The sequence below is a fragment of the Oncorhynchus mykiss genome, chromosome 5, assembly GCF_013265735.2.
Source record: "Oncorhynchus mykiss isolate Arlee chromosome 5, USDA_OmykA_1.1, whole genome shotgun sequence".
In the NCBI taxonomy this organism is placed as follows: domain Eukaryota; kingdom Metazoa; phylum Chordata; class Actinopteri; order Salmoniformes; family Salmonidae; genus Oncorhynchus; species Oncorhynchus mykiss.
In genome coordinates, this window is record NC_048569.1 from 49,344,215 (window position 1) to 49,371,652 (window position 27,438).

Consider the following 27,438-nt stretch of genomic DNA (forward strand, 5'->3'; position numbering starts at 1 on the left):
TTGCCTTTACCTCCCTTATCTCACCTCATTTGCTCACATCGTATATAGACTTGTTTATACTGTATTATTGACTGTATGTTTGTTTTACTCCATGTGTAACTCTGTGTCATTGTATGTGTCGAACTGCTTTGCTTTATCTTGGCCAGGTCGCAATTGTAAATGAGAACTTCTTCTCAACTTGCCTACGTGGTTAAATAAAGGTTAAATAAATAAATAAATAAAAAACTATTAACAGAGCTGTATGTGTGGTGTGAACATGTCTGCATTCATAGATGTGAGCATGTGAGCGTGCACGAGCGTGAGCAATGTGGTGAGGAATTCACTGTATAGGATTTCTGTGGACGCCTGTTTTGTTTGAAGCTCAGTGTCAACTCCAGACAGCAGTGTTTGAGGGGAACCTGTAAATTAGCTTAAGCCTGCCCGCTCCCTTCCTCTCTCCTCTGTGGTGCCTGGTGTAGATCAGTGTTGGCTGTCTGAGGGGGCGAGGGATGTCTGTGTATATACCCGTTTCTATCTCTGAACCACACTTCAGACACCCTTAGCCTCAATAAGGTGCACCTTCTATATGAGATGGATTACAGGTGGCAGTTTTGCTACATGCTGAATGTATCTGGCTGAAACTGACGTGCCCTACTACCACAGACAAGGTGAGAGGGCTGTTGGGGTTAAAATGCCCTTAATTAGATGCAGACAAAGAGGTCTTTCTACTATGGAAGTAAGAGGGGCTTCCCTCAGGTCTCACTCTCACACACACACACACACACACACAGAGTTACATAACACACAGTTGCATACACACACACACTGTACAGTATGGCTGTCTGTGTCTTGATCACAACAGTAAAATGCATGATACTGTAAGCTGGATCAGAAAGAATTTTGCCACTGTCCTTTGCATTTGCTAGCTCACAGAGTCAGATGCGCTGAGGAAGTTTGACTGACTTTAGAAAATCAAATTGTCCAACCTTTCCGCTTGTCGTTGTGGTGACTCGTTGACAGCAAAATTCTAGCTACGTGACTACGTCACACATCACGTTTCTAAATAAAGGGTCTCGCAAAATATAGGCAGAAAAAGCGCCGCCAGCTAGCTATCAACTCGTCGTGTTTGGAGGACAAAGAATGCTGAGTTGCATCCAAAGAACACCATACCTACTGTGAAGCATGGGGGTGGAAACATCATACATTGGGGATGTTTTTCTGCAAAGGGACCAGGATGACTGATCCGTGTAAAGGAAAGAATGAATGGGGCCATGTATCGTGAGATTTTGAGTGAAAACCTCCTTCCATCAGCAAGGGCATTGAAGATGAAACTGGGTCTTTCAGCATGACAATGATCCCAAACACACCGCCCGGGCAATGAAGGAGTGGCTTCGTAAGAAGCATTTCAAGGTCCTGGAGTGGCCTAACCAGTCTCCAGATCTCAACCCCATATAAAATCTTTGGAGGGAGTTGAAAGTCCGTGTTGCCCAGTAACAGCCCCAAAACATCACTGCTCTAGAGGAGATCTGCATGGAGGAATGGGCCAAAATACCAGCAACAGTGTGTGAAAACCTTGTGAAGACTTACAGAAAACATTTGACCTCTGTCATTGCCAACAAAGGGTATATAACAAAGTATTGAGATAAACTTTTGTTATTGACCAAATACTTATTTTCCACCATATTTTGCAAATAAATTCATAAAAAATCCTACAATGTGATTTTCTGGATTTTTTTCTTCTCATTTTGTCTGTCATAGTTGAAGTGTACCTATGATGAATATTACAGGCCTCTCTCACCTTTTTAAGTGGGAGAACTTGCACATTTGGTGGCTGACTAAATACTTTTTTGCCCCACTCTATACTTGGACAAGATGGAAATTACGGTGAGTGTTAACGTTTGATAACAACCTACCTTAGCTAGCTAGCTAGAATACACATGCTTAGCACATAACATGTTTCCACTGCACAAGCGCCAAAGTTCATATAGCTAGCTAGCTAGCTAGCTACCATTAAGAAATTATACATTATCTTGTCATTTAGAGTTAGTTTAAGTCAAGTTAAATCGCTGGCGAGCTGATTTGAAAATGTAGCTAGAAACTGTCACCCAGTTAGCCCAGAACACTGAACAGATTGCCGATTGTGGCTTTCTCTGGGACGGACATGCTCACAATCCTAATATGCCAAATGCATTTTTTCTGTAGGATAATTTGTCAGAACCTTGACAGACCTCAATGTAGAAAAGAAAGAAACACTGTGCCACTTCACTGTATCACAAAATGTGAGTATTCATCTTCTGATAGGACTGACACAGTTGTTATAGTGATGTGCAAAGTTGATTTGATGTTCATAAACATATTACATTTTTATTATGTGTATTTTACACATGGTCATTTATGGGACTTGCAAGAGACGCAAAATGAATCAGAGGAGAGACAAGCATCTGTCTCCACAGTGGCTGAGGTGAGTGTGACCTATATACCTGTATACAGCTAGTTCTGGATGCCCCAATTAAGTGATTGTGTTTTTGTTAATGTCTCTGATGTGGCCCACTGGTAGACTGGCATTATGCATCATTATATGTTATCCAAAACAGTTAAATGTGTTGTTTTTACCAGAGTCAATTAGTATTTCTCCCGGTCTATCTCTGTCTCTATTTCAATCTCTCTCTCTTTGTCTTTATTCATCTTTCTTTTTATACCCCCACCCTTTCTCTCTTTCTGCACCCCCATCTCATCTCACTCTCATGTTTTTCACATGAGCGAGAGCAGAGTGTATCCTTGATATGAGAACAGAAGGTCTCTGATGTGTCCCGTTGGTAGATTGGCATTATACATCCTTGTATGTTATCCAAAACAGTTAAATATGTTGTTATTACCACAGGATTAGCTAATCTCTCTATTTCTCACAAATTAAGATTCCTCTGTGTTTAGAGGTTTTTTTAGACATCCTGTCAGATAGGTAGTCTTTTCAAAGGTCTCTTTATGTGAGTTGCCCTGTTTATGCCTGGAGGTCAACGCTCTCAGCCCTACACTTATTAGGGTCAATCTGACTGCAATGCATACAAAGGGTGTGGTGGTGTGTCTGAGTAGCAGAGCCCCTTTACCTCCCTGGGGGGGGGGTGATTAGTGTGTGTTTGTTTGGACCTCTGATGCAGTGGCAGCAACCGTCATAACAGACCACGTTAAACAGCCTTCAGCCGAGCAGATACTAATGCACACAGTAAGCCAAGGAATATTGATTTGATTTGACTAGTCAACATATCTTATTTGACCAGTTCCATCGCTACACCCACAGAACTCTATTTCAGAGCAGAGATCTGAGATCTGGTATTTCTATGTTAGGTTAGCAGGCCTGGGGATGGAGGGGGGAGAGGGGAAGAGAGGTAGAGGGGATGTATAAGGAGAGAGGTGAAACAGCTTGGCTAACAGAGGGGAGGAGACAGACAATCAAACAAACAAACAACACTGGGAACAGGGAGATGAAATAGAGGCTTACCTGAGGACCCCTCTTCCCTGGTGTGCCTGACTTCCCTGGTGGTCCTGGACGGCCCTGTAAGGTGGGAGAAAAAGCACACACATTCAGTTTTCTTTTTAAACGCACCTACTCATTCAAAGGTTTTTCTTTATTTTTACATTGTAGAATAATAGTGAAGACGTCAAAACTATGAAATAACACATATGGAATCATGTAGCAACCAAAAAAGTTAGTCAAAGTAGCCACCCAAAGTAGCCAGCTTTGCACACTCTTGGCATTCTCTCAACCAGCTTCATGAGGAATGAATTTCCAACTGTCTTGAAGGAGTTAACACATATGCTGAGCACTTGTTGGCCCCCACACTTTCACACCTCCTACTCCATGCTTCACGGTGGAAACCACACATACGAAAATCTGTTCACCTACTCTGCGTCTCACAAAGACACGGCAGTTGGAATCAAGTCTCAAATTTGAGTTCATCAGACCAAAGGAAAGATTTCCACCGGTCTAATGTCCTTTGCTTGTGTTTCTTGGCCCAAGCAAGCCTCTTCTTCTTATTGGTGTCCTTTTAGTAGTGGTTTCTTTGCAGCAAATTGACCACGAAGGCCTGATTCATGCAGTCTCCTCGGAACAGTTATGTTGAGATGTGTCTGTTACTTGAACTCTGTGAAGGAGTTATTTGCGATCTGAGGTGCAGTTAACTCTAATGAATTTATCCTCCTCATCAGAGGTAACTCTGCGTCTTCCTTTCCTGTGGCGGTCCTCATGAGAGCCAGTTTCTTCATAGTGCTTTATTGTTTTTGCGACTTGAAATTTCTCGGAATTTTCCAGATTGACTGACATTCATGTCTTAAAGTAATGATGGACTGTTGTTTCTCTTTTATTATTTGAGCTGTTCTAACCATAATATGGACTTGGTCTTTTACCAAATAGGGCTATCTTCTGTGTACCACCCCTACCTTGTCACAACTGATTGGCTCAAATGCATTAAGGAAAGAAATTCCAAAAATTAACTTTTAACAAGGCACACTTGTTAATTGAAATGCATTCCAGTTGACTACCTCATGAAGCTGATTGAGAGAATGCCTAGAGTGTGCAAAGCTGTCAGCAAGGCAAAGGCTGGCTACTTTGAAGAATCTCAAATATATAATATATTATACCTTTTTGGATATTACATGATTCCATATGTGTTATTTCATAGTTTTGATATCTTCACTATTATTATACAATGTAGAAAATAGTACAAACAAAGAAAAACCTTGAATGACTAGGTGTGTCCAAACTTTTGACTGGTACTGTATACTTTTACCCTATTCTATATACCCGTATGCTTCTTTAAGAGGGTTTTAAACTATATCAACAGCGAATAACTATCTTTAACGTCTGGATTACACACACACACACACACACACTACTAACACGGTACTCAACAAGTTCAATCTGAATCTGGGTTGAATGGAGATGAATTAAAAAACACCACCTTTCCTGTAATGTAACTAAATCCCAAACTGGTACAGCTCATAAGAGGACGGTGGGTCACGTGTGTTTGTGTGTGTGCGTGCATCTGTGTATGTACAGGGGGCAGGAAACACTAAAAGCACCAGAACATTTCCTGCTTCACTCCCAACGTGTTCAATTTATCAAACTAGGCCCATGGTCATTTATTTTACTTTCAACATAAAAGAGGAAAAAGAGAAGTGAAAAATAAGAGGGTGACCACTACACTGCCTGATGACTGGCCAAAAACAGCATAAACCTCCAGCCATGTGTACCATGTGTTTCTCCTGTTTGGTTTCCACTGAACATGACCCATGTATCCTACAGCTTAACTTTAATTAGGCTATAGACCATCCTGGCTCTAACCAGGCTCCCAAAAAGCGGTAGGTGCTATGAACTCTTAGAAAAGTGTTCTCTGGCTGTCCCAATAGGATAACCCTATGAAGAACCCTTATGGTTCCAGGTAGAAACCCCTTACATATTAGTCATTTAGCAGATGCTCATATCTAGAGTGTCTTACAGTTAGTGTGTTCTTAAGACAGCAAAGTGGGACAATCACATATCAAAATCAAATCAAATGTTATTTGCCAAATACAACAACAAAACAACAACAACAAAACAAAGTAATCAAACTAGTTAGTTGACTTACAATTAATGGAGGACAATCCAGTTCTAGGAGAAACAGTGATATATTTTACAGAAACAAATGGGAGTTCTCTCTGACATTTGTACACCAGTGAAATGCTTACTAACAAGCTCTTAACCAACAATGCAGTGTTAAGAAAAATACCAACAAAAAAACGTCAGTGATGCAAACCGTTAGGATGCTCTCGACGGTGCAGCTGTAGAGAACCTTTTGAGGATCTGAGGACCGAAGCCAAATCTTTTCAGTCTCCTGAGGGGTAATAGGTTTTGTTCTGCCCTCTTCACGACTGTCTTGGTGTGCTTGGACCATGTTAGTTTGTTGGGGATGTGAACACAACTCTCGACCTGCTCCACTACAGCCCCATCGATGTGAATGGGGGCGTGCTCAGCCCTCCTTTTCCTTTAATCCACAATAATCTCCAGAGTCTTGATCACGTTGAGGGAGAGGTTGTTGTCGCAAAACACCAGTCTCAACATCAACAGCGAAGAGGCGACTCCGGGATGCTAGCCTTCTCGGCAGAGTTCCTCTGTCCCGTGTTTGTGTTCTTTTGCCCATCATAATCCTTTATTTTTATTGGCCAATCTGAGATATGGCTTTTTCTTTGCGAATGTGCCTAGGTGGCAAGCATCCCGGAATCGCCTCTTCGCTTTGACTGGTGTTTTGTGGGTACAATTTATTGAAGCTGCCGCCACTCCTCTTTCTATTCTGGTTAGGGCCAGTTTGCACTGTTCTGTGAAGGGAGTAGTACACAGCGTTGTACGAGATCTTCAGTGTCTTGGTAATTTCTCACTTGAAATAGACTTAATTTCTCTGAACAAGAATAGACTGACGAGTTTCAGAAGAAAGTTTTTTTTTTCCTGGCCATTTTCAGCCTGTACTCGAACCCACAAATGATGATGCTCCAGATACTCAACTAGTCTGAAGAAGTCCAGTTTTATTGCTTCTTTAATCAGAACAAACACTTTTCAGCTGTGCTAACATAATTACAAAAGGGTTTTCTAATGATAAAATAGCCTTACACACTGTGGTGTGTATGTGCTACTTAGATTGAGATGTTTATTAAATCAATTCTATTGAGTGAACATTAAACTCAAAAGGAGCCCATGGAGATGTTTTAAGATTGCTTGCAAGGTATTCAAAATAATTCGCCATCTGCTTGTAGGTGTTGGAAAGGCATGGTGTTGGGGAAAGCACAGAGACAGAGCTGAGCCCTGACAGATGGTTCATCACCCCTTGGTACATCTTCTTCCTGGCCTGGCTCATACTGTCCCCTGCCCTTCTCACCAACATCCAACGCTTCAAGGCGCACCTTCACTCTCTGCCCTGACACTCCATCTACCTCTGCCTCATCTCTTGACCCTGTGTTGTGTGCTAAACACATTTGTGCAGATGTTGGTTCAGATGATTTCTTAATTGCACTATTTTCCTCCTGTGGTATTTCCTTTTGTGATCGTCACCTGGTGAAAAATATCTAGCAAAAGGTCTGCAAATGTCTTTGTCTGATTATTTATACTTGTGGCATAAAATATGACTGTTCTGTATCAGTCACTCAGTAAACTTGTACTGCTTTGTAAATTAGCTATTTAAATTAGGTTAATGTCTTGGGAGTCATTTCTTATTGCCTACAGCTGGACAGTCATTCTCACCAATGTACCATGGTAGGAAGGTTCCCACTACACATTACACAAGGCTTTACATGGTAATGTAGATTAGGTTACTGTCTTGAGGATCTAGTCTTAATATACTGTATATGACAAACTAAAACAACATGAGGATGAAGTGACTGTCATTACGGTAATCTTTATTGTGATTTGTAATGTGTGAATAAGAAAAACAGTAGCTCACAACATGACATACTGTATAAACAGTAATCTCCCAGAGAAAGAGAACATATTTACTGTAGGGTGTCACGTGTGATGGCAGCATCCTGGAAAGACACTCTACCAGCTGGTGTGAGGAAGTACTCCTTGAGGTTGTTGGACACGTCTTTAGCAACTCTGGTTGCCGTCTGCCAACATGTTCCTTGGGTCCAGGAAGCTGGTGTCCTTTTGTACCACCTGCCTTCACTCTCCTGGGCACAGGTCCCCAATGGGTGTGGAGTGGTCAACAAACGTGGGGTGGGTGTACCGTGTTGATGACTCTGTTGTCAGTGTCTGTGATGCAAAGGTAGTTGTAGAGGGCCACGCAGGCCTTCACAATGGTCTCAGCTTGCCCTGGACCAACCTCATTGACTCGTCCCAGGATCCTCCATCTTGCAGCAAGGAATCCAAAGGAGTTCTCTAAAACTGGCTAAAACTCTACTCTGGCTCCCACTAGTGGATATCCACTACACAAGGCTCCTCTTGCTTGGTAAGCTACTCTTGTTCCTCATAGTGGATATAGACTACACAAGGCTCCTCTTGCTTGGTAAGCTACTCTAGCTCCCCCTAGTGGATATACACTCCACAAGGCCCATCTTGCTTGGTAAGCTACTCTGGTTCCCCCTAGTGGATATACACTACACAAGGCTCCTCTTGCTTGGTAAGCTACTCTGGCTCCCATTAGTGGATATACACTACACATGGCTCATCTTGCTTGGTAAGCTACTCTGGCTCCCCTTAGTGGATAAACACTACACAAGGCTAATTTTGCTTGGTAAGATACTCTGGCTCCCCCTGGTGGATAGACACTACTCAAATCAGACTTGCTCCACTCTGGGTGGAGCGCAACAACGATGTGGACAAAGGTGCAGTCTGCCCCCAAAAATCCAGCTCCATCCATGCACATGCAAGCATGTCGATCGATGGAGTGAACCTTGCAGTGACCTTTAGCCTGCAGTGGCAATATGACTCCAGCTAGCTTGCCCCACTACCCAAAGCTAAACCCTAGCAGCCTTTCACTTCAAACAAGGACACTGACATGCTTTGTACTCTGTATGTACCAACAGATATACATTTGATGTTGTTGTGTTTTGAAAATCAGAAGAGGACAGTAAAGACAAACAAACTGAGAAAAAGGAGAGACATTTGAACAAAGAAACTTTGTGAACCATGTACAATGTTCTCTCTCCATCACCATCTCTGTCTCTCTTTCTCTCTTTTGTCATCCTCCTTTCTCCCCCCACCCCCACTTTCCACTGTAGACATCTGGTGATATATATACTGAAGGGTTCTCTGATCACAGACCCAGCCCTCCTGTCCTCCTCCCCACTTTCTATACCTGGGCTGGCAGAGCTTTGAAGAGGCTGTGTTCCCCCCATATTCCCTCAGCGGAACGTCACTGAGCCTCGATTGTTCACAGTGAGGAGGGATAGAGGTCTGTAATCAGACTGGAATAGAGTCTGGGAGAGAGAGTAAGAGGGGACGGGAGTAGGATGAGGAAGACAGGACTCACATATGCTCTACTTTCACCACTCCAGTGAATTTAATAACTCAACCTGCCACACACTTCCACCTCGCACATACTCACTCATGCACACATGAAAACACATATGTACACAGCCTTTGTGCGCTAAATACAATCTCTTATGCATTCCCAGTTGGCAGGAAAGAGTATTAAGAGGCTCTTACCGCAAGGCCTGGTTCACCCTTTAGCCCTTGGGGTCCTGGCAAAAGTAGAGAAAAATGGGTCGGCTCCACATCGTACGTCTGCCACCAGCCCGTGGCGGGGAAATTAAAGGGTGCATAGGTGGGTTTGGTGGTCCGTTGGGTGACAAGTGCATTGGTGGCTTTCGATAGCTTTGGATTGGCAGGTGCATTGGTGGCTTTGGATTGGCGAGTGACTGTGAGTGTAGGCTGGGCTATTGTCATTTTGGGTGCTGTAGGCTGTGGTTTCTGTAGTAGTTTCTTTGGCCCAGGGCTGACTGCCCCCTGGGCTAGAAGGGCAGAGTCTGGCTTCTTCTTGGTAGGCTTAGCCGCAGCAGTGAAAGAGGGTTTCTGCTTTGCCTCGAGCCCCAAGGTGGTCTTCTTGGGGCTGCTGCTGCAGCGAGAGGTGGGCTTGGCTAGGATGGGCTTGGCTAGGATGGGCTTGGCAGGGGTGGGCTTGGGAGGGGTGGGCTTGACAGGGGTGGGCTTGACATTGGCGGGCTTGATATGGGTGGGCTTGGGGGATTTCTGAGTGATGGGGGAGGTTTTGGGGGAGGAGGGAGGGGCGACTCCATTCCAGAGTGGTGCTGTAATGGTCTTGCTCTGGGCCTTGGTCGGGAAGGCTAGCCTAGGCCCTGTCATGAGTAACATCACAGTACCAGGCAGGGGAGAAGGAGTGGTCCTAGGGGTGGGCTTTAGCAGGATGGCCGGCACCACATGCCTAACAGCAGAGGCAGCTGCAGTGGCGCTCCTTGCTAGGTTCATGACCATGGGCTTCCTGTTCAGCTCGGAGGGAGCTAGCAGGGCCAGGCTGGCCGTGATGTTGGGGTCTCGGGTTAAGAGGGGCGCTATGTTTGGCCTGTAGGTGTCACCCTCCATGCACTGTTTCTTAATGTACCTGCAGTAGTTGTGAGCTGCCTGGGAGGAGGGGATCAGGTCAAACTGGCAAATGGCACCCTCGAACTGCACCGAGCCCTGGCCCATCTTCCCGAGCAGGAAGGAGCTCTCAGGGTCCAGGTCTTCTCTGTCTACCGAAGTCAAGTCTGCGTGAACGCTCTGCTTCCCACAGGCAGAGTATAGAGTCACCCTTTGGTCACGGATGTCCAGAGCCAGATGGTGCCACTGGCCATCGCGGAGGTCGTAGTGGAGTGGGACGGCGCTCTTGGGCCCTGTGTGGAGGACAAGCTGCCCCGGGGTCAGCTGCAGGCCTAGCAGGAGCCGGCGATGGCCGGTGAGCACGGTGAAGAGGAAGGCGTTGTTGACACGGTGGGAACGCACACTCAGAAGCAGCGCCAGGTTGGGCCAGTAGGACGGTGGTATGACTGAGCGGGCAGGGGCCTCCACACGTGCCTGTTGGGTGAGGATGACTCCCGATCGGAACGGAATGATCCCTGGACAGATGGAGCATGATGGCTTCTCTCCCGTGAGCCCCAGCCTCTGGAGGATGTCCACATCTGCAAGAAAACAGGACAGGTGTATGATCAGAGTGGCCACGCACACGCGCACACACACACACACACAGAGAGACACACATACTGTGAAGGAAGAATGGCACTGGGAGTAACCGTTTTACGGGCTGCTGACCAGTTATACTATTTTGTGGGTTTTTTGCACTGATTTTAACTGTTTTTATACATAATGATTCCGTCATCGTTTCCTATGACCGAAAAGATCTTCTGGACATCAGAACAGTGATCACTAACCTTGATTTGGAGGAAGAAGTCTACTTCAATAACTCAGCTCACGCAGAACATACTGCTGACCTGAGACCAGGTCCTAATCTAAGGCACCCGGAAGAGGAAAAGCAATATATAGAGGCCAACTTGGGGGCACCCTGATGAAACTACGGCGACGAGTAAATAAAATGCCTCTACCCTCTGTTCTATTGGTGAATGTACAAACACTGGAAAACAAACTACATGGGCTCTGTTTGAGACGATCTTATAAATGGGAACCGTAATATCCTATGCTTGACTGAGTAGTGGCTGTACGAGGACATGGTTAATATAAATCTAGCTGTTTTTCTATGCATCGACAGAACAGAATGGCAGCGTCTCATCAACTGAAGGGCGGGAGTGTGAGTCTCTTTGTGATCAACAGCTGGTGCGCAATCTCTAATATTAAGGAAGTCTCGAGGTTCTGCTTGCCTGAGTTCGAATGCCTCCTGCTAAGCTATAGACCATACTATTTACCAAGAGGTTTCATCTATATTTTTTTCGTAGCTGTCTGCTTACCACCACAAACCGATGCTGGCACTAAGACTGCACTCAACAAACTAAACTCAGCAAAAAATAAACATCCTCTCACTGTCAACTGCGTTTAGTTTCATCAAACTTAACATGTGTAAATATTTGTATGAACATAATAAGATTCATCAACTGAGACATAAACTGAACAAGTTCCACAGACATGTGACTAACAGAAATTGAATAATGTGTCTCTGAACAAAGGAGGTGGGGGATCAAAATCTAAAGTAACAGCCAGTATCTGGTGTAGCCACCAGCTGCATTAAGTGCTGCAGTGCATCTCCTCCGCACCAGATTTGCCAGTTCTTGCTGTGAGATATGTTACCCCACTCTCCCACCAAGGCACCTGCAATTACTTGGGGGGAATGGCCCTAGCCCTCACCCTCCGATCCAACAGGTCCCAGGAGTGCTCAATGGGATTGAGATCCGGGCTCTTCGCTGGCCATTACAGAACACTGACATTCCCTTCAGGAAATCACGCACAGAACGAGCAGTATGGCTGGTGGCATTGTCATGCTGGAGGGTCCGGATGAGCCTGCAGGAAGGGTACCACATGAGGGAGGAGGATGTCTACCCTGTAACGCACAGCGTTGAGATCGCCTGCAATGACAACAAGCTCAGTCCGATGATGCTGTGACACACCGCCCCAGACCATGATGGACCCTCCACCTCCAAATTGATCCCGCTCTATACCACAGGCCTCGGTGTAACACTCATTCTTCTATGATAAATACGAATCTGACCATCACCCCTGGTGAGACAAAACCGCGACTCGTCAGTTTAGAGCACCTTTTGCCAGTCCTATCTGGTCCAGCGACGGTGGGTTTGTGCCCATATGCGACATTGTTGCATATGGTGTCTGGTGAGGACCTGCCTTACAACAGGCCTTTACAAGCCCTCATTCCAGCCTCTCTCAGCCTATTGCGGGCAGTCTGAGCCCCGATGGAGGGATTGTGCGTTCCTGGTGTAACAGGTGTAATGTTCGGATGTACCAATCCTGTGCAGGTGTTGTTATACGTGGTCTGCCACTGCGAGGACAATCAGCTGTCTGTCCTGTCTCCCTGTAGCGCTGTCTCACAGTACAGACATTGCAATTTATTTCCCTGGCCACATCTGCAGTCGTCATGCCTCCTTGCAGCATGCCCAAGGCACGTTCACGCAGATGAGGCAGGGACCCTGGGCATCTTTCTTTTGTTGTTTTTCAGTCAGTAGAAAGGCCTCTTTAGTGTCCTAACTTTTCATAACTGTGACCTTAATTGCCTATCGTCTGTAAGCTGTTAGTGTCTTAACGACCGTTCCACAGGTGCATGTTCATTAAATGTTTATGGGCCATTGAACAAGCATGGGAAACAGTGTTTAAACCCTTTATAATGAAGATCTGTGAATTATCTTTGGAAGACAGGGCCCTGAAAAAGGGATTTTCTTTTTGGAGTGGGTCTGCTAGTACAGTATTTATACAGTGCCAGCAGGATACAAGATAGAGCTCATGAGACGGGAGGTAGAATTTTGACTAGTTGACTATCTGGAGAATCATCATTTGTGGCTCAATATTTACAGGCTAAAAATGTCCAGAAACAAAAGCCCGCCAGCTCTATTTTATGCGTGTCGCCTCACAAATCCTTAACGGGCAGCTTAGTTAAATAGTACCCGCAAAACACCAGTCTCAACATCAACAGTGAAGAGGCGACTCATACTGGCCTTCTAGGCAGAGTTCCTCTGTCCAGTGTCTGTGTCATTTTGCACATCTTAATATTTTTATTAGCCAGTCTGAGATATGGCTTTTTCTTTGCAACTCTGCCTAGAAGGCCAGCATCCCGGAGTCGCCTCTTCACTGTTGATGTTGAGACTGGTGTTTTGCGGGTACTATTTAATGAAGCTGCCAGTTGAGGACTTGTGAGGCGACACGGATAAAATAGAGCTGGTGGATTTTTCCATGAAAAGCAGAACAGAGATGCTACGTCTGGTAAGACGAGGGGTGAGGGGGTGTGTCTATTTGTCAATAACAGCTGGTGCGTGATGTCTAATATTAAAGAAGTCTCAAGGTATTGTTCGCCTGAGGTAGAGTACCTTATGGTAAGCTGTAGACCACACTTTCAACCAAGAGTTCTCATCTATATTATTTATAGCCGTCTATTTACCACCACAGACCAATGCTGGTACAAAGACCGTACTCAACCAACTCTATAAGGCCATAAGCAAACAAGAAATGCTCATCCAGAAGCAGCGGTCCTAGTGGCCGGGGACATTAATCCAGGCAACCTTATATCAGTTTTACCAAATTTTTGTCAGGATGTCACATGTGCAACCAGAGGAAAAAAAACTCTACACCACCTTTACACCACACACAGAGATACAGAAGTGGTCAGATGACGCGGATGCTACGCTACAGGACTGTTTTGCTAGCACAGACTGGAATATCTTCTGGGATTCATTGAATGGCATTGAGGAGTATACCACCTCAGTCATCGGCTTCATCAATAAGTGCATCGATGACGTTGTCCCCACAGTGACCATATGTACATATCCAAACCAGAAGCCATGGATTACAGGAAACATCCACATCGAGCTAAAGGCTAGAGCTGCCGCTTTTAAGGAGCGGGTCACTAATCCAGACCCTTATAAGAAATCCCAGGTCAACATTCACAAAGCCGTGGGGTCAGACGGATTACCAGGACAAGTACTCAAAGCATGCGCGGACCAACTGGCAAGTGTCTTCACTGACATTTTCAACCTCTTCCTGAACGAGTTTGTAATACCTACATGTTTCAAGCAGAACACCATAGTCCCTGTGCCCAAGGAAGCGAAGGTAACATGACTAAATTATTACCACCCCGTAGCACTCATGTCGGTAGTCATAAAGGGCTTTGAAAGGCTGGTCATGAATCACATCAACAGCATCCTCCCGATTACCCAATTTGCATACCGTCCCAAAAGATCCACATATGACGCAATCTCAATCACACTCCACACTGCCCTTTCCCACCTGGACAAAAGGAACACCTATGTGAGAAAGCTGTAGTCAATGAACAGCACAGCGTTCAACAACATATTGCCCTGGGACTAAACACCTCCCTCTGCAACTGGATCCTGGACTTACTGACGGGCCGCCACCAGGTTAGGTTAGGTTAGGCAACAACACGTCTGCCACGTTGATCCTCAACACTGGGGCCCCTCAGGGGTGTGTACTTAGTCCCCTCCTGTACTCCCTGTTCACCTACGGCTGTGTGGCCAAACACGACTCCAACACCATCATCAACGATGAGACAGTCTATAGGGAGGAGTTCAGAGAACTGGCAGTGTGGTGCCAGGACAACAACTTATCCCTCAATGTGAGCAAGACGAAGGAGTTGATCGTGGACGACAGGAAACGGCAGGCCGAACAGGCCCCCATTAACATCAACGGGGCTTTAGTGGAGCTGGTCGAGAGTTTCAAGTTCCTTACTGTCCACATCACTAACAAACTATCATGGTCCAAACACAAAAAGACAGTCGTGAAGAGGTTACGACAAAACCTTTTCCCCCTCAGGAGACTGAAAAGATTTGGCATGGGTTCCCAGATCCTCAAAAAGTTCTACAGCTGCACCATCGAGAGCATCCTGACCGGTTGCATCACCGGCTGGTATGGCAACTGCTCAGCATCTGACCGCAAGGCGCTATAATAGGCGCTGTCAGAGGAAAGCCCATTAAATTGTTAGAGACTCCAGTCACCCAAGTCATAGACTGTTTTCTCTGCTACCGCACGGCAAGCAGTACCGGAGCGCCAACTCTAGCTTCTACCCCCAAGCCATAAGGCTGTTGAACAATTAATCAAATGGCCACCGGACTATTTACGTTGACACCCCCCCCCCCCCCCCCCCCCCTCTGCATTTGTTTTGTACACTGCTGCTACTCGCTTTAATATCTATGCATAGTCTCTTCACCCCAACCTACATGTACAAATGACCTCAACTAACCTGTACCTCCGCACACTGACTCGGTTTCGGCACCCTGTATATAGCCTTGTTATTGTTATTTTATTGTGTTACTTTTTATTATTTTTTACTTTAGTTTAATTTTGTAAGTAAGAATTTCATGGTAAGGTCTAAACTTGTATTTGGCGCATGTGACAAATAAAGTTTGATTTGATTTTATTGATTTTATTTGAAATTGTGATTTCCAAAGCACCGGAACTAATGTGGCTCATTTTCATGACAGATCTAAGGTACCATTTATGTTTACGCAGTCTGTCCACGAGAGATAATGGTTTTGATCATTTTTTAAAATTAAAACACAAAATGTATTTTAACATCACCAATAAAATAGTGAACAAAAATATAAATGCAACATTCAACAATGTCAATGATTTTACTGAGTTAGAGTTCATATAAGGAAATCAGTCAATAGAATAAATTCCTTAGGCCATAATCTATGGATTTCACACGACAGGGCAGGGTCGCAACCATGGGTGGGCCTGAGAGGGCACAGTTGGGAGCCAGCTCATTAAACATGGGACCAACACTTTGCATGTTGCATTTATATTTTTGTTCACTATACATTTGATAAATTTTTCCATTAACCAATGTATCTTCCCTAAGGGATGGAAGTCTGTTCTTACCCTCATATTCAAGTCTGGAGATTATTTTATGGTCAATAATTATAGACCAATACGTATTTTCCCAAGACTGCGAAGAGGGTAGTTGCTGAGCGATTGACTGATCACTTGAATACTAGTTATTTCTCATTACACCCCATGCAATTTGGCTTCAGAGCTAACCGTTTTACTGAGTCAGTGAACAGCTATTTTTTGGAGAAGGTTCAATTGAAAGGGGGAGTGATAGGATGTTTTTAGATTTGCAAAAAGCAGTTGATACTGTAAAATCACAGAATTCTACTCTCTAAACTAGCAATGCTTTAAAATTGATGCATTCATATTTATATGACAGAATCCAGTGTGTTAGCATCAATCAGAAAGTGTCATTGTCTGGCAACTGTACAATGGGGGTTCCACAAAGGTCCGTCTAAGGGCCTTTACGCTTAAGCTTATCTTTAAACACTGTATTGATGCAATTGGACACATGTTATCATAGCGCAATACGCTTTACTAAGGGCGATAGGTTCAGTACACAACACTGCATTCTGTATCAAAAAGTAGGCTGGCCCTCTTCTGAGTTTCGTAGACTGATCAATTGCACTCTTTTTGTTTATAAAACCCTCATAAACTTTCATTAATATAAAAATGTTAATAATATTGTTTGAATGTGACGCTATGCAATTCAGCGGTTGTTGATGACAATTATCCCTTTAACGGGATGGCAGCCATAAGAAGATAAGCCACCTCCAACGTCTTTTTAGAGAATTTGTCAGTATGTCCAACTGGCCTCACAACCGCAGACCATGTGTAACCACACCAGCCCAGGACCCCCACATCCTTCTTCTTCACCTGCGGGATGGTCTGAGACCAGCCACCCAGACAGCTGATGAAACTGAGTTGTATGGTTATTTAAAAAATGTAAGCCTGGGATCAAACCCGGGTCTGTAGTGATGCCACTGCGATGCAGTGCTTTTGAACGCAGAGCCACTTGGGAGGCCAAACTGAAAAGTATTTCTGTCTATAATAAAGCCCTTTTTGGGGGGATAAAACTCACTCTCATTGGCTGGGCCTGGCTCCCAAGTGGGTAGGCCTATGCCCTCCCTCCCAGGCCCACCCAAGGTTGCGCCCCTACCCAGTCATGTGAAATCCATAGATTAGGGCCTATTGATTGTATTTCAATTGACAAGATTTCCTTATATGAACTATAACTCAGTAAAATTGGTGAAATTGTTGCATGTTGTGTTTAATATTTTTGTTCAGTATAAGTACATGGGTGTGGTATTAGACTCTAAACTGACTAAGTTGGTCAATACTGTGACATTTAGATAATAAACTGTCTTAACACTAATGCTGCTAAGGTTTATATATATGCTATGATATTTTTCTCACATGTCTTATTGCATTACAAGAAAAACACAAGAAACCATTGCAATCTCTGTACAAGCGTGCATTGAATTTTTTAAAAATCAAAAAACTAATACTTATTACCACTGTTTAATTCTAAAGAAACACAATTTGTTACGTTTTGGATGTTTTTGTATACTTTCAAATGTAAAACTGCTTTTTAAACATGTACATGGACTTGCTCCACAACAAGTCAAGTGACTACAACTACTTTACTATCTATATGGTCGCACACTAGGGGAGCAATTAATGCAAACTGTAGAGTTCCAGTGTGTAGAACAGCTGTTGCCCAATCTGCATTTTTACAACTGGAGCCAACTTCCTGAAAACTTCAAATGTGTGGCTAATGTCAGTGCTTTTACACAGTGGTGGAAAAAGTACCCAATTGTCATACTTGAGTAAAATTATAGATACCTTAATAGAAAGTTATTCAAGTAAAAGTACAATTCCCCCAGTAAAATACTACTTGAATAAAAGTCTAGAATTATTTGGTTCTAAATATACTTAAGTATCTAAGGTAAATGTAATTGCTAAAATATAATTAAGTATCAAAAGTAAAAGTATAAATCATTTCATATTCCTTCTATTAAGCAAAGCCAGCGGCACCATTTTTATTTAAAAAAAATGTAATTTATGGGCAGGCTCCAACACTCAGACATAATTTACAAACTAGGCATGTGTTTAGTGAGTCCGCCAGATCAGAGGCAGTAGGGATGTCCAGGGATGTTCTCTTTATAAGTGTGTGAATTAGACCATTTCCTGTCCTGCTAAGCATTCAAAATGTAACTAGCACTTTTGGGTGTCAGGTAAAATGTATGGAGTAAAAAGTATATTATTTTCTTTAGGAACATAGTGAAGTATAAATAGTAAAGTAATGTACAGACACCCCCAAAAATAACTTAAGTATTACTTTACAATATTTTTACTTAAGTACTTTACACCACTGCTTTTACACCAAAAGTTAAACATTGGTTAAAAGAACAGCAGGTTTGTAGCCACTTATGAATTTGTTTTGTTGCTGTTTGTTTTTGTTAATGTTTTTTACTATGTGTTTTTACAACTCATAGGTCCAATAACAATTTGTCCGATAATTATTATGTGCAATGTCTTGACTTCTGTGTGGAAACATATCTGTATGTCCTGACCTCTGTTTTTTGTACTATTCTTTTCTTATTTTATTTTAAATATGTTTGATATCTGTATGTTGTCTGCTCGTAAATGTTTTTTTTTGTTTATATGTTCACCTGCCTGGGGACTGCAGATGGAAATTAGCTGTTGGCTAAATCTAGTCCAAGGCATTTTTATCAATTGTACTGAGACTTATGTTTTGTTGTATATTGCGTCTGTTCAAATAAAGATAATGATAATAATAATAATAATAATATGTTCAATGTAAAAAATTGGCCCCCGCTCGCAACCACCCGGCAGGTGGTCCCTGGAATACACCATGGGGACTGCAGGCGATGGGACTAACACTGACTGGTTTGGGTTGATTGGTGTGTCTCTGCTCTAAGACAGAAACCAAACATGCAGTCAGTAGTAGTGCACTCCATAGGGAATTGGGAGCCAGAGACGCAGCCATACAGTTTGTGTTTAGCACCTGGTTGGAGTTCACAGCCTTTCTGGTATCCCTGCCCGACTCCGATTTAGGAAATGATGACCTTTCCTACGCACGCCTTTCCTGCGCACTTCTCATAAGTTAATATTTAGACTTACTTTCTGCAGGTGCGTAACGGACATTGAAAACCCTCCCACTTACTGGCCAACAGATTTTCTCGTGGAGTTTCAATTCAGGGTTTTCAGTAAATGTATCTTAAGCCATCCCTTTAAAAACGGTGTACCTTTAACTCCAATTTTGTCGACAGACTAGAATACATAAAAAAACAGGTTCATAATATAGGGATCAACAAAAGAAAGCCAACTAAATATGTGCATATTCGTCTCCGATTGAACTCTAACTGGTAGATAAAAAAAATACTCTGATTTTGTAGATTACTTAGGCAAATTTTGGGGTAAGGAAAGTATGTATTTTTCATTTAAAAAACAGGTTTGGAGAGCCTGTATGATTTATCCTGAAAGTTGCCATAATCAAGTTCAATCCATTAAATATTAGAAGGTGTAAAAAAGTGTACAATAAAGGGTTGAACAATAGCCCTATAAATCTACCTTAATCCTCACTAATCATGGAACTGTCCAGTCGTCGTGAACCGTGCACTAAGGTCCATGTTAAACCTGCTACGTGTGGTTCCATAATGATTCAAATAGGCTACATGTCCCAATTTTTTGCACACTAAAGTGAGAGTTATAAATGTATGTGGGTATTACTGACGGTGGCTCCCAATAGTGGCTAATATTTAACATGACACAAAATGTAAAATATAACGGAGAAAAGAGCATAAACAGGTTCAGCCCGACAGAATCCTATAGCTTGCGTCTCCAAATGTCATCCACGCAAATGATGAGGGCACACAATTAATAATGGTACAGTTATTTATATACTACTTAACTGTAGAAAGGGGGCCTCAATACATGTCATGTTGATTTGATTTTCAGTTTGCTTCCATATGACTGGTTTCACATTCATCTCTAGGGATCCTTCTCAATCCCCTTCTCCAAATGAGTTACTCATTTACCTAGCTCTTATCAATTTATAAATTACAGTGCATGGAGAATGCTGTTTTTTTCTATCAGAAAAAATAAAGTAGATGCTTTTTCCACTTTTCCCGCATGTTCACACAACCTTATTCGTGGTCTCCTCGCATGTAAAGGTAGTGGAATTAAGTCATGGTCTGAATACGACATATCTGTAGACACACCTCCGCCACACCTTAATTTCTTAGATTTCCACCCAGAACAAATAGCGGGTAAATAGCAGGCAATTCTCATGCATAAGTTCAAGGTCATAATACGCATAGAGAAAAGTACAGAAGAAGGGAATTATGTTCCATTTGTGCGCCTTTAACTCGGGTCGGAATTGCCCCCTATGGCCTATGCCTCTTCTCTTCTAATTCAATTCCACATAATGAATTAATTCAGGGCCTCATTACTCCAAAATAGTACAAAATAATGTTAATTTGAACCAGAGCAGTTATTGGAATTGTGTCAATTGTGTTCATTTGTGTCTTTGGAAAGCCGCAAACCTCACAAGAGCCATCACACCTTAATGAGCCGTTTGAGCTCTACACACATTGCCATGGAAATGTCCAAATCCCATACAGCATGTTTACAGGCTTGTGCTATGAGCACAATATAACTCCAATCCAATCTGTTTTACTGCTTTTCCGCTATTAAATAGGGACTGTGAAACCAGGGTGGAAAATAAAATAAATTAATGCCAGAAGGAAGTAATGTCTTACCTTCAGAGTGTACTTGTGCAAGTCCCAGGTAGCAAGTACAATATAAAACTGTACAGAGCAATAGGACTCTCCTGTGAGGAAGAAAGGAGAGGCTGGTTAGAAACACTCTACAGCAATTCATGTTACAGCTAGGTTGGCTCAGTAAACAACTTATAAATCTTAAGGCCCAAAATGCATTTTTATTATATTGAAAAATGGACCTTTCATGAGACACTATACTTCCCTTTATATCATTGTAGTTGATATCAATGGTAAGTTGAATTTTCAGATGGGATGTATGAGCATGACATGAGAAAGACTTATGAGTGTTACTGCATTATGGGGACGTCAGGTGAAATCAAAAGCTTAAATCTTGGTCAGAACATACCCCAAAACAACAACAACCCAATCACAGTCTGTCATTTAATTACTCTCTCCATCATAATCATAATTATCATCATCATAAAGAATTGCAATAAAGTTCTCTGCAGAACTATTTCACGTTAAAGGTAGCTTAGTCTCTAACACCCAGCAGCAGCCTCCAGTGAACATGTTCCTCTCACCACACTACAGGGGCTGACCAGGATCGAGTTCACTAGGCCACGCAATGGAAAACCTTCAAATAATTTAGCAATTGAAAGCTACAATAAACGTTTCATAATGGTCCAGGTAGTCCCTCCCTGTTTCAGTCTGTTTTCTATTTCAGTTTGGTGTCCCAAGAGGGGTGAGGTGAGTGAATGACAGTTGGACTGGTAGCTCCAGAAGGTGAGGTCAGTCAGTATAGGTGCATCAAAGCTGGGACCGAGAGACTGAAAAACAGCTTCTATCTCAAGGTCATCAGACTGTTAAACAGCCATCAATAACACAGAGAGGCTGCTGCCTACATACAAACTCGAAATCATTGGCCACCTTAATAAATGGATCACTAGTCACTTTAATAATGGCACTTTAATAAGGTTCACATATTTTATATTACTCATCACATATGTATATACTGTATTTTATACCATCTATTGTATCTTGCCTATGCCGCTCGGTCATCGCTCATCCATATATTTATATGTACATATTCTTATTCCACCCCTTAGACTTGTGTGTACAAGGTAGTTGTTGTGGAATTGTTAGATTATTTGTTAGATATTACTGCATGGTTGGAATTAGAAGCACAAACATTTCGCTACACTCACATTAACATCTGATAACCACGTGTATCAGATCAATAAAATGTGATTTGATTTGGGTGAATAGGGGATCCTGTAACAGGAGGAAAGGAGCTGTCACTTTGGTTATTACCATCGGAAGACATTGAGAGACACTGGAGGAAATGTCTAAAGCAGCTGTGGTTGTGGTTAACCCCTCCCCTTCCCCAGTCTGAACAAAGTCATTCTGCTTTAGCAAATAACAACCTGGAGAACCAGAGAATGCTCTGAAACCACGGTCTGATGTCACAGTAAGTAATGCAGCGGAGTGCGATCATCACCAACCCGACACCACTCTTAACAGCTGGTTGTGTGTGTCTGTGTGTGTGTGTGTGTGTGTGTGTGTGTGTGTGTGTGTGTGTGTGTGTGTGTGTATGTGTGTGTGTGTGTGTGTGTGTGTGTGTGTATGTGTGTGTGTGTGTGTGTGTGTGTGTGTGTGTGTGTGTGTGTGTGTGTGTGTGTGTGTGTGTGTGTGTGTGTGTGTGTGTGTAACCTGTATCCTAAAGGTGGTTTGGTTAGGGGAGATACTGATGCTTGTATGACGGGCTCTGTGGCAGGTCTGGGTTATGTGGGTTTGCTGGACAATTGGATTCTATTCGTTTGGAAACAACACTGCTTTTTAATAGGCAAAAGTTGCAGCCTTGATGGTTTAGTTCAGACGGGGCTGTGTGACAGGTTGTTGGAGCTCCGTGGTCTCCTGTAATGTGAAGATGAACCTACAGGAGACAGTTTCGGCATACAGTGTAAATACGTCTTACGTCTGCATATATCCTGTCTTTGGCGGTTTCACACTGCAACACCAGGGCTGACTTTACAGCTGAGAGATTTGCAAGCAAGTTGAGTCTTCAAAATACAGGGCCAAAAGAACAAGAAAGCATAAAATACTAGTCAGCACAACCCTCAGTCAGAACTCACTTCATGGATCTACTGTTTCTGTTAGACCTGCACTGCAAGAACCATTGGTTGTCTCCCAGTGAGCAAAAGTATACAGTTGAGTAGGAATGCCTGCCCTCTCAAAGACCTCTCCATCCTGGTTGACAACTCCTCAGTGTTGCCCTCCCAGAGTGAAAAGAACCTTAGCGTGACCCTGGACAACACCCTGTCGTTTTCTGAAAACATCAAAGCAGTGACCCCCTCCTGCAGGTTCATTCTCTACAACATCGGTAGAGTACGACCCTACCTCACACAGGAAGCGGCACAGGTTCTAATCCAGGCACTTGTCCTCTCCAGTCTGGACTACTGCAAATCGCTGTTGGTTGGGCTCCCCACTTGTTTAATCAAACCACTGCGACTTATCCAGAACACAGCAGCCCGCAAGGTTTTCAACCTTCCCAAGTTCTCTCAAGACACTCCACTGGCTTCCAGTCGAAGCTCGCATCCACTACAAGACCATGGTGCTTACCTACGGAACAGCAAGAGACACTGTCCCTCCCTACCTTCAGGCTATACTCAAACCCTACACCCCAACCTGAGCACTCCATTCTACCACCTCAGGTCTCATGGCCCTCTCACCCTGTCCCAATGGTGGATCCAGCTTCCGAAAACATCAGAAAATCTACCTCTTCAAACAGTATCTTAAATAATCCTCGTCGTCACCCTCCCCGCAGCTCTGACTCTACTTATGGCTACGATATTGAAGAAAACTTTTCTCTACTGTATATGCCTGTGAAATGTGGTTGTCCTACCTAGCTATCTTAAGATGAATGTACTAACTTAAGATGAATGTAGTTGCTCTGGATAAGTGTGGCTGCTAAATTACTAAAATGTCAAATGTAAATTCTTTGGCATACTTGTTTTGATTTGGCCTTTTTTTAAATCAGGTAAGTAATTGAGAACAAGTTCTCTTTTACAATAACAACATGACAAACTCTCGACATCTTCCCTTATGTAAGAGATGCACAATCGGAAATGGTCTATTATTTATTGCCCCCTTTGACATCCTAAAGTCATGCCAAAGCCCCCAACTGTTCAGATGTTGAAACCTCAATGATGCCTGGAGCTTCTGAGTGACCATTACAATCAATTTACCAGGCAGCTTGTCTGATTTAAAAATGCCATTATACTAAAGCTCTGTTTCTCATTTTGTAGTCTGTGTGTAGGGCTCATCTTCCTCTACTTTTCTGCATGCCTTCGACCTTTGTGGTTCCACTGACCTCTGTCCTATCCTCACACTCTCTGTCCTTTATTACCTTCACCATCTATCTCTGTCCTCTCTTTTTTTCCCAATTTGTATTTCTCTCTTTCTATATGTATTTCTCTCTCTCTCCCCTCTCTCTGTGAGAGTTCTATCCATCTGGTCTCAACACATATACACATTTGATTGAACTTTGATAATATCCAGATATTTTTTTTTTTTGCCAATATTGTTAACTAAATAGGTTATGCTGTTTATTGTCATCAGTTGAACACCAGTGAAATTATGATGTATCACTTTGAAAACCTAGCTGTTTATTTTGAAGAGTAGATAGCCTAACATTGACTGGCTGTGGACATCAATTTTGTCAGGACATGAATTGAGGCACTGGACATTCCTTGATCTACTTCCTTGCTCTTCCCTTCCTTCCCTCCTCCTTTTATTGATTAACAGACTTGTTCATTCATTGGGGGTAATAAGATTTTGGGATATTCCTTTCATATACGAAATGGTAAAATGGTAGGCTATTTGATAGTGAAAGTCATCTGATAAAATATGAATAGTATGACCTATGAAAAAATGAAAGCGTATTTAGCCTCCTTTATGAAAATGAAAAGTTGACAAACAAACAACATGAAAGAGACAGATATAACAACAAGTTGCTTGTTTGGAGACGGATAATGGACTGACGATAACCAAAAACAGATGGAACTCAAAAGTTGACAAATCACTTCACAGAATCTCCCTCTTCGATAAGACTGAGAGATAGCTGTTCACACAACTCACCCGCGGACTCCAAGCTGGTTTAAGTGTGGAGTGCGGTCATTATCCGGGTCCATCGTTAGTACTTCATTATGCAGTGTGATTTCTTACAACAGTTCATCCTTCACCAAAACGACCCGGTTTAATACCTTATCACTTGAACTCTTTACAGTGTTGCAAAACAAAACGACGAAAAGTCCCTGGAATGGTCAACACTTCAGAGGCTTCGGCTAGGTGAAAACGAATGTCACATGGCCTTCTAAATACTGCCACTTTTAGACAAAAGACGTTCGTTTTCAGTCGCCGGGGGAATTTAATATGCTTAATTGTACGCGCACTTTGCGCTGAGAAAGTTACAGCTTTTGATGAGAGCGCCGTGCATTCCAAAGATAACACAGCAAATGTATTTGAGTTCATTTCTCAAACGAATAAAAAACATTTCTCAAACGAATAAAAAAACCTACAGTAGGCATATAGTAGCATATGCATCTTCTCACTTTTTGCCCTCAACGGTATTCTCCTAAAACCATTGCTTGACTGCATATTCGACCTAAATTAGCCTATTGTTAAATCACATTCGAAAAGGTTACAAAGTAGATCCTGTTCCAACTGAATCAGTAACTTTCTCTGGAGCTTAATACAAACAGCTTCGGGATATTTCAGACTCTAGGCAACTGTAAACCTGCCACAAATGAACATCGGTTGTGACAGGATGCTGGACCATTGTCAGCCGGCAGGTAGAACACATACCAAGAAGGTTAGGGCAGTAAACGGAAAAGTCGCTAGTTCGAACCTCCGAGCTGAGTAGGTGACAAATCAGTCGATCTGCCCAAGGCACTTAATCCTAAATGCTCTGGATAAGAGCGTCTGCCAAATGACCAGGTGAAGGTGAAGGTGGAGGAGACGGGTTAAATAAGTATTTTTAATCCTTGAGACATGGATTGTGTATGTGTGCCATTCTTAGTGTGAATAGGCAAGACCAAATATTGAAGTGCCTTTGTACGGGGTATGGTAGTAGGTGGGTTTAAGTGTGTCAAGAACTGCAATGTTCCTGGGGTTTTCACAGTCAATAGTTTCCTGTGTGTATCAAGAATGGTCCACAACCCAAAGGACATTCAGCCAATTTGAGCCAGCATCCCTATGGAACGCTTTCGACACCTTGTAGAGTCCATACCCCGAAATAATTTAGGCTGTTCTGAGGGCAAACGGGGGTGCAACTCAATATTAGGAAGGTGTTCTTAATGTTCTGTACACTCAGTGTATATAGGCTAGGATAACTGAACATCTGCATTCAAAATCACATCGTAACTATCAGTCAGGTCTACTTCAATTAGGCTGCATATGCAAGTGTGTGAGTGACTCCATCAACCTCTGATCCCATCGCAAAAAAACATCCAGTATAGAAATACTTACTTTGTGTCGAGATGAGAGGTTCTGCAATCTCTCCTTCGGATCCCTAGATTCATTTGTATTCATTTGTCCTGGCAGTCAAAAACCTGATCTGTTAATCACAGCGTGACTCCTTTGCAAGGGAATAGAACGCACCGGTTGTCCTCTAACACATTTGAGAAGCTTGCAATAAAGTTCCAATGGAAAGCTCTTCTATTGATTTGCCTATCAAGACCAACATAAATGACTGTAGTCAGCCAGAGAGCAGTTTGACAGGAAACTTTCCAGGGTGACTTTCTTCCGATATTCCCCGTGGTTCATTCATTTATGCCGATCCGTAATGAGGGACGTTGAATCAGAAAGGAAATGTTTAGTTCTTGAGGGGGTTACCGAGTCAGGAGCGGAGAACTCATCCTTTTCCTTTTTAAACAGCCTCTCTGTGGGTGACCGCAGCACAGGGTGTCGGGTTACAAACCTAGTCGGGGTTACAAACCCAGCGGTTGCGCTAGGCAACTACACGAAGCCTCCAGGGGGTGGCCACACGAACCCGCTTAATCGGGAAACTGTCCTGTTAAAATGACCATTGAAATAATCGACGGCCGTATTTGAGAAGGTGCGTATATTTATTATCTACAATGTTATGAAAATAGGCTCAACGGGATCTTTATGCACTAGAACGTTTATTTAACTGGTTTATTTGAATTAATGTAGCATGTCTAACAGATGATCATTGCTTATGATGAAGGCCTAGAGCATAGGTATTTCCTGCATTAGCATGTGACTCTTAATTAACTTGTTTCACAAAACCTCCCCGCATTCTAGTTTTCACAGATGTTACAGCAAACTTGGCAGGTGTGTCTTACAAGCCACCCTTGTATAAACACGAGCAAGAACCTTTGAGATAGACCTGATAACTTAAAGCTGCAATTTGTACGTTTTTGAGTGACCCCACTAAATCCAAATATAAAACTGTCATTCTCATTGAAAGCAAGTCTAAGAAGCAGAATATCTGTTATATGTGTGCTATTGATATGCTTCCTGGTCTTAAGTTAAATTTTTGTATCTTTTACTTTCAGTGATGTACATGAGCTTCAAACAGCTGAAAATACAACATTTTTGGTTATGGAAAATATATTTCACAGCGGTTTAGATGGTACAATATTTATCTACACTACACCTGCTTGTTTTGTTACATACATTTAAATGATGTGAACTATTAGCATTTTAGCAACCGGGAAA

The 27,438-nt window shown here is 42.9% G+C and overlaps 1 protein-coding gene across 1 annotated transcript in view; it reads right to left on the reverse strand.

Annotated features, from left to right (window-relative positions):
- The window catches only part of col27a1a (collagen, type XXVII, alpha 1a), a 282,454-nt gene extending 255,680 nt beyond the window's left edge, over positions 1-26,774 (reverse strand). The window contains exons 1-4 of the mRNA XM_036977752.1: positions 26,224-26,774; positions 20,737-20,807; positions 9,146-10,614; positions 3,476-3,529 (exon numbers count right to left, since the gene is read on the reverse strand). Coding sequence (XP_036833647.1) covers positions 3,476-3,529; positions 9,146-10,614; positions 20,737-20,807; positions 26,224-26,276 — 1,647 coding nt within the window. The 5' untranslated portion in view covers positions 26,277-26,774. The remainder of the gene's footprint in view (positions 1-3,475; positions 3,530-9,145; positions 10,615-20,736; positions 20,808-26,223) is intronic.
- Between the last annotated feature and the right edge of the window lie 664 nt (positions 26,775-27,438).